This window comes from Symsagittifera roscoffensis, chromosome 8, assembly GCF_963678635.1.
Source record: "Symsagittifera roscoffensis chromosome 8, txSymRosc1.1, whole genome shotgun sequence".
Lineage (NCBI taxonomy): Eukaryota > Metazoa > Xenacoelomorpha > Acoela > Convolutidae > Symsagittifera > Symsagittifera roscoffensis.
Genome location: NC_087069.1, coordinates 29,884,072 through 29,892,283, shown reverse-complemented (window position 1 = coordinate 29,892,283; position 8,212 = coordinate 29,884,072). Strand labels below are relative to the sequence as shown.

Below are 8,212 nucleotides of genomic sequence, written 5' to 3'. Positions count from 1 at the left end.
AAAACTGAAAGCTATAGATTCAGCAAACGATTTTCTTAAAGAACAAAAAAGAAAGATTTGCAGTTATTATACCCAACTTGCTCAAACTATTCTACATTTCGCTAATATTTTATTACTTTTCTTATTAGTTATTTCGCTGTTTCAATTCGAGGAGCAGCTTTGTAATGAAGTATAAGTTATGACTAGTCTGTGAACATGGATGGTCCTCTCACTGCCGTCTGCAGATATTTGACGGGCTGTCCTGGCTTGTAGCAGTGCTTGTACATATTCCTCTGCGTCTGAATGGCGTTGTAGAACTCGTTCGTGTTTCTCTCCTTGATTCTCTCCACGTTGAATCTCAGGTGAGTCTGACTAGTCACGTGACACTCTTTGTGCATGCAGTCAAGAAGACCCTTGACCTGAAAAGAAACAACAAATACTCATTAAAACTATCATCTTCTTAATTAAAACGAGTAAAATTAGGCTCTTTTTCTAGTTCCCCCTCCTTTCAAAATATTTAGTTTTTTGTTTGTTTTACGTGTTATTTATTACGGCTAAATGCGTGATGTTTTCCTATAAAGTATGAAGAACAAATCTGTTCATAGTTGTCGATTTGTTCACCACGCCAAAATTCATTGCATTATGACAACGTGAAATAAGCTTTTCAAAATTGAATTTGAAAGGGGGGAACTGGCAAAGAGCTTACATTTAAAACACTTAAACAGTTGGTAGAGCTTTGGTTTTCTGTCAGATAAAAGGACCACGTTTGATGCAATCAAACTACCATAAAATTTGGGGGAAATTTAAATTGAAATATTGAAAATTTGAAATTTGAAAAAAGTTGAATTTTGTATCTTTGGCTCTTTTCTACACCCCCACACCTGTCAATTTTTCTTGTTTTTACTGTTGTTTCACGTGCAATTATGGCTAACGGAGTGCAGTTACGATGAAGGGTTTGAACAACAAACATGTTCACAATTGTTATTTCACTCGCCATGCCAAGTGTCCATTGCGTTAAGGCAACGTTCAAGTAGTTTTTAAAAACTGAAATTGAAATGTGAGGGGGCTTGGAAAAGAGCAGTATGTTTGAATGCCTTTCGGTCCCTCTTACGCAGCTGTGTTTGTGGTCGTGGTCCTGTGGAATGTACCACCCCTTCTCCTCTGGTGGCTCCTTCCCTATCTCTCTGCTCCTGTGATTCTTCAGGTACTTCATCGTGTGGTCAGGGAAAGTGTGTCCTGTATCGTTGAATGAGTGAACGGAATTGATTTGCTAGCCCGCAATTAGAATAATCGAATGAAGAGAGTTTCAACAAGTTGGAACAGTCACAATTAATTAAAAACAGCAAGTAACATGATTCAGAAAAATTTTGCATGCCAAAACCAACCCGGGTCGATGTTCGCGATTTATAATTCGACCGAGGCAGGTCGAACACATGTCAGTGGCGAACAAATCGAAAACTGTGAACTGATTTTTTCTTCATACTTTGTAGCGTAGCATCACGCATTTAGCCGTAATGACACGTAAAACAAACATAAAACTCGGCATTTTGAAGGGGCGGAAATTGGAAAAGAGCCAAAATACTCAATTTTTTGTGCAAATTTGCCTGAAAATACACAAATTGGCTCTTTTTCTTTTTTCCTTCCAACATTCTCAATTAAATTATTGTTCGCATTATCCGGTTGTTATGAAAATTGACATGCGGAATGAAGAGCCGACAGATTGCTTTTTAAATTAATTCTGTATGTTCCAACTTTTTGCAACTTTTTATAACTAGAAAGTCCATTTCGAATAAGAAGAAGAAAAACCTCATGAGGGGTGGATATTCGAACAATGAAATTACCTTTACAAAAATCAAATAGGGATGAGCCTAATCTACCATGAGGCCATCATAGTAAAGACTCTTTGGAAACCCTCCCCCCCCTCCTCACCTCGAGAGCATTCTAGATCCACCCCTGGTACAGAGTCAAAAAATCCAGAAACACTTTTTTGTAATTTTCATTGCTGGTGACTCTAGTTTTTGAGTTGAGCTGATTGAAATACAGTTTTTCTAGGAAGCTAAGCAATTTTGGTTTGTTTTTGTAAGAACCGAAAAAAGCAAAAAGCAATACGAACCTTGGTCGAACTTGATAGTGGGCACATATCCGGCGTATTTTGGGATGTGTTTGGTTCCCTCGTGGATGGGCAGTCCCCTTATATGGGCATTGCACTCCACCGGCTCAGCCAGGAAGTCACCGAGGATCTTCGGGGGTCGCATGCTAAGTGGAATAATTACAATCTGCTTCTTTTTAGGTCACTTCCTGTAACTATTATACTAGTAGAGAACTCTTTTTCAACAAAAAAATGTCTCAGTTTTGTGAGAAAATTTTGGTTGAAGCCTCTAGTTTATATCTGAATGAACAAAAACATCTTACTTATGAAAACATATCGTTTATTCTGGTCATTGTTTTTAGCAGGTATATGTTAGATTAATAGCAAGGGCGCGAGCGACTGGTTACAGTGTGCTCATCGATCAAAAAAAACTATAAGAAAAATTGTGTAATGAGCCGGGTTACGTGTAATCTATAACTAAGGCAAGTTTTTAATTTTTGGGTCGAGGTTTTTTCTTGATATCATTTTGAAGCATAAAATTCATTCAGGACTCGAAGAATGATTCACACTATCGCTGAATTCAGGCAAATGAGTTTGACATAAAAAGAGCCATACCTTTTTTGATCGATAAAACAAGCGATTGATGAAAAATAGACTTTGTTGGTTTGATAAACAAAAATATTGAGTTTTGAACGAGCACTTAACGGAGCACGTGCTATGTTATCGTTATTGTGTATCAAGTATATATCAGTTTTTTAGTGCAGTCAAATAAATGGCAATAATATTCTGGGATAACAGCTTGCTTCAGTAGCGGAATTGGTTCTTTTCCAATTCCCCCCCCCCCCCACATTTGTATTTTAAGTTTGAAAAACTACTTTAACATTCATTGTTACAATGTGATGAAATTTTGGTTGATGAACAAACAAACAATTATGAAAAGATTTGTTCTTCATACATTATATCGTAACATCACGCATTTAGCCGTTATAACAAGTAAAACAACTATGAAAATGAAAAAATTCGAAAGTGGGCGAAGAGTGGAAAAGAGGCGCGGATTTAAGGGGGGCCCCTGCCACCTCTAAAGTTCCCTTCTTTCTTTTACTTCGAGAGATCCATTTTCGGCTGACTGACCTTAACAGTTTTCTAGAGGCGCCTTTGGCGCCAATATATACTAACTTTGAGAGGAATGCGCTGAAAATTTCCAAAAGCGCCTAAAACGACTCTTTCGGCCGTTTTTTTCTAAAATTTGCCAGCGGTGCTGAAAATTTGGTCAAAATAGGGTCTTTATAGTGATTTGGAGACCTCAGAAAAGCAATTTGGTTGACCGATCTAAAAACAGCCAAAACAGTTTCGAATTTTTTAGTAAATCACCGCCCCCTTCCTCGTGAAAATCTAAAGTGATAGATTGATTTGTTTTTTTTTCTGGAAAATTAAAAAAACCGAAACGAAAGCGAAGTGCCACCTCTATAGTGTCGGACAATACCTCAACGGTCAGTGAGCATTAGACAATATACCCTTTCCCGGCAAGCATTGAACAACAAATTCTCACCCTTGAACAACAAATTTCTCTCCGCTTTTTTTCTAACTAACATTGTAAGAAATGAAAGCAATAAGTTAATAAAACAAACATCTCCTCCTATTGGTAAAAATTAACATTAGATGAACAGTTGTGCATAACTTTTAACCTTGTCTATTTAATCATCCCTTTTAATTTTTCTGTTTTTATAATTGTCATTTAAACTCTAGGATCAGATTTAACGGAGACTTATAATGTTAGTTCCTAATTGAATATTTTCACTAATTTCTCTTAGAAAAGTATTTTAAGTATTTTTTCAATTCTTACTTTGTTTCTTATTTTATTTGTACATTTAAGAGCTCTGATTCTCTTTAACCTCAGTTTTTACCTCTTGCTTGAAGTTTTTTTTGTCGCAAACGGTTTTAAATTTTGTTTCGATGGCCTTATGTTCTTGAATTGCGTGGTTTAAATGGCGGTGTGCTTGTGCTTTGGAGTTAAAAAAACACTTAAAGTTTAAAAATTGTCTAAGCTCCAAAAATAATTTCGAGCATTTTTTTTGGCTCACCTGGCGTCTGCCTAATTTTTTGGACCTAATAACTGCTATAAAAATTTTGTGTGGATTCTCAGTTCACACTGAGAACTTTTTTTTCGAAATGTTTTCTTCAAACTTTGACAGACTTTTAAAACAAAAATACTCATTTTGATACCAAAAAAAATTTCATATTCTTTTCAAATTTTATGCACAGAGACTTAGGACAAGTGATGATACATCTCAATTGTTAGATGTTCATCAAACCGCCATATCTTGAAGCCGAAATTACATCCGAATTACGTAAATTACATCAGAATTACGTAAAAATTGCATAACAACAGTGACAATATGTTGTTACGTTGCATAGCAATGCTACCGTTAGGCTTGTTGGCATGGTAATCCTATTTTCGGTTTGTTTGTCCTTCGGTTTGTTGGCCTACCTACAGCTCATTCCTAGCATTGAATGCTAAATTTAAGAAAATGATGACTAGATTTTCATGCGATGTCAAAATGTATCGTAAGTGGTGCGAACCCTTGCTCGGTATCTGTGAGCAAAATTGAAAAAAAAACTTTTTCTTGTAACGAAGCAAATTTAGTGTTATGTAGGATTGTCGAACAATGTCCGGTAAATTTAAACAAAATTGATTGATGACCGGCATAGAAGACGAAGTCGAACCCCGACCTTGTTTGTTCAACAAGGTCGAAACCGGGCATCGTTCGACTGTAGAAATTGAAAACAAATATCAATCGATGGTGTGATAGTTATGAGTACCTGCATCTGGGATAAAAAAAACCAAAATTCCTGAAACAGAAAATAACCTCATATATTTGTTATTTAGAAATCACCACGGCAAACCAATGAAACTCAATCTACGAAAATTGTTATATATTCAGGGGCGGATCTAGGATTTTCTCGAGGTTGTGACGACCTTTTTTTTAGGTTGACCAAATTGATTTTCCGAGCTTCCCCTTAGCACTAAAAAGACTCTGTTTTGGCCAAATTTTCGGCGCCGTTTTTGGGTTTTTGGGCACTTTTAGGAAAATTTTGACAAAAAAATCGCGTTTTTTTTTGGCGCGCGCTCCCCCTTAAAAATAGTATACATTAGCGCCGAAGGCGCTTTTCGAAAAGTTATAGCGTCGGTCGGCCAAAAATGAATTTCTTAATAAAGTAGCAAAGGGGGGTCCCTTTATGTTGGCGGGGGGTCGAATCCCTAAAGGAACGTCCAGTTTTTCGAAACAGTTAGGCCGTTCCTATCAACATGAAAATCTTAAAATTGAAGTGCTTATAGATTTTTACTGGGGAAATTTTTTTAAAATCGAGTCAAGCCTTGAAAAATTAGTAAGAAATGATTTGTAGCTCCATTGCTTGTGTCAACGGTTTAAAAATTAATGTTGTATCTTGAGCATTCCAAATCAAATTGAAATTTCATGTTTCAAGGTTTGAATTATTTCTCGAAAACGAAAACTTCAATCTGTTTCAATTAAGTCCTTCAAATCATTTTGAACAGCTTCAAAAAAAATGAAATAATGTGCTAACATTAAAATGCAGCATACAAAACTGAATATTCGAAGCTTCAAGGTTTGCATTAGTTACCTGAACATGTAACTTGTTGCAATACGTTACAGTCGTTCAAAAACCAAATATAAATTTTTCTAACCTTTAATAGCTTGATGCAAGGGTTTTTGGTGCAAAGATTGCTCTTGCTTTTTTGAAATTTTGGTTTTGAAAATTATTAAATATTTTTTGGTTGATAGCTTGCTACACGTTCTTGATTGGAATCAAGTCTCCAAAAAAACTTAAACTACATCAAAAACTCATCGCATAGATGGAAATCATTGCAACAAAAATTTGAAGTTCAAATAAAATAAATTAGAGCTTTCAAAATCCACTTCAAATTTTCAAAGTTGATAGTCTGACAAGTTCTTAAATTTTAGAATTATGCGAGCCAGATCAAGCAATTAAAATAACTTGATTTCTAACGATGTTTTGTGATACAGTTCCTTGCTTTAAAAACTAACTCTTTCCAATCAAATTAAACGTTTGAAATCAAAATGAAAGAATTGAAAAATTTCCAAATGTTGGCAAATCAATTATTAAAATAGTTCAAATAAAATAAAATAAAACGAAATGAAATTTTTTTTTTTATTTGAAAATTTTTCTATAAAAATCATCCCCCTCACACGCCATATAAAATACAAATAGATAGATCTCGCTTCTTGTAACAAATCAATTATGGCAAATAAGCCATTTTCAACCAATTTGGAACGATTTCTAGCACTGAACAACTCTCCGCTTAGGCGTTAATAGCGCAAAATATATCGCGCGTTAATTGTCCCAAATTGGCCAAAATGCCAATCATTAAACCCCCGTAATTTTACAAAAAATGATCACAGGTGAAATATCCTTTCAAATTTGAGCTCAGGACAAATGTGAGCTTTGAATGATATAAAAAAATTCCGTCAAAAAAGACTAGTTAAAAAGACGAAATTTCGAAATTTGTCTGAAGAAAAAACCCACCCCGAGCACAAATATTTCATTACTTTCGTATCGAAAGTCGGAACAATAACTAGACAACTACTTCAAGCTTTTTGGCAAAGATTTTTTCATTATGTGCATGCCTAAGATAGTATTTATACGGATCATTTCAATCCGTGCGATCCAGACAGAACATTTCAAAAAGCATCAGGTAAAACTGCCTGCTTAAAATTTGTGTTGTTGACTAAATCATGCTCTAAATATCCCCTCGAATCTACTTAACAATCTCCCCTTTTCACTTGCAGCTAGTTTTCGACCAATCAGAATGCAGCAAAATTCAATTTTACATACAACGCTCCGCTATAGTGCGAATTTACTGTTTATATTTACAGGAGTGGAGATTCATTAGTAGATATAATAGGGGGGGGGGGGGGGGGAGGGATTGTTAAGTAGATCCATCCGCTCAAATATCTCGAACTTGAAATGCTTGATTGCCTTCTGGATTTTTTTAAAATTTGAAAACCATCTCAAACCTTCAAATTCATTTTAAATTTTTTTGGTGCTCTATCAGTTTGCTTTTAACTTTGTTTTGAAGCCACGAAACAAAATTCAAAATTTAAAATTCTCAAAATTGCATTGCATAACCTGATTCCTTGAAGATACAAATTCTTTATAATTAAAAAAAAACTTTTCGCGAGCTTGCTAGCTGAGGGTATGTAACTCTCCACACAATTCAGAGCCGGTTGCCGTCGCCAATCGGCAACACGCGCTCAGCGCGCAAAATGTCGACCACAAATGACATTTTACAAATAAATTTCTAAACACGCTATTTGTCGCTGTCCTTTAGTTTCGTTGCAAGTTGTCGCGGCTCCTCACGAACTATAATCAATATTTGCCCAAATTTCATTGTTGATTAACATAAGACCTTAAGCAACATACTTGGCTTCAGGTTTGACAAGTGTTTATCATATCTTTCATCATGAAAAAAAAAATGCTTATCATACAGTTTCAAACAATTTCATTGGCAAAAAAATGTATAAAAGGAGCAAAATAATCATTTCTCCCATACCATGAAATTTTATACTAAGTATTTTCTGCCACCCTCTGGAATTAAATAAATTGTTTTTACAGTTTTTTTTATCAAAAGCAAAAGCAATTTTTCACACTAAGAAATTGTATGATACATGTTTTGTGTTGCCAAAGTTGCTCTCATGACTAAACTGAAACTCAGAACCGAAGTTGCCACCAATTTGAATTGTTCGGTCTTAAGCCAACGTAGGATTTTTGTCGAAAAAGAAAGTTTCGCCTGAAAAAATGTTTGTCATACAGTCTTCTATGAAAATTGTATGATTATCATTTTTCCATAAACTCCATATGATTTCTTTTTTAAAATAATTTTCTTGTATGGACGCCAACCAGGGTAATAAATGCTTTGGCCAAAGATGCCTCCGATACTCTACGTCAGAAAATATTTTAGGCGTATGATTTTGTGTGAACAATTTCAAGGTCGTTCTCGAGAATTCAATCTCTCGAATTGAGAAGTTGTCTCATATTCAGACAGTACCTGCCAGACAGCAGTAGAAGTTCAATTCAAGAGGTCAAATTATAATTACAGAGCAA

The 8,212-nt window shown here is 35.2% G+C and overlaps 1 protein-coding gene across 2 annotated transcripts; it reads right to left on the bottom strand.

Moving 5' to 3' along the window:
* On the bottom strand, positions 1-2,811 carry LOC134852988 (ciliary microtubule inner protein 2C-like). 2 transcript variants are annotated; one of them, XM_063868891.1, is made up of 4 exons: positions 2,684-2,811; positions 2,093-2,277; positions 1,091-1,215; positions 1-398 (listed from the first exon to the last, which is right to left on the bottom strand). In XM_063868891.1, exons 2-4 carry the CDS (start codon positions 2,232-2,234, stop codon positions 183-185), a joined length of 483 nt encoding a protein of 160 aa, XP_063724961.1. In that variant the 5' UTR covers positions 2,235-2,277; positions 2,684-2,811; the 3' UTR covers positions 1-182. The 2 variants fall into 2 exon arrangements, with proteins under 2 accessions (XP_063724961.1, XP_063724962.1); XM_063868892.1 differs by having other exon boundaries at positions 2,093-2,235.
* Between the last annotated feature and the right edge of the window lie 5,401 nt (positions 2,812-8,212).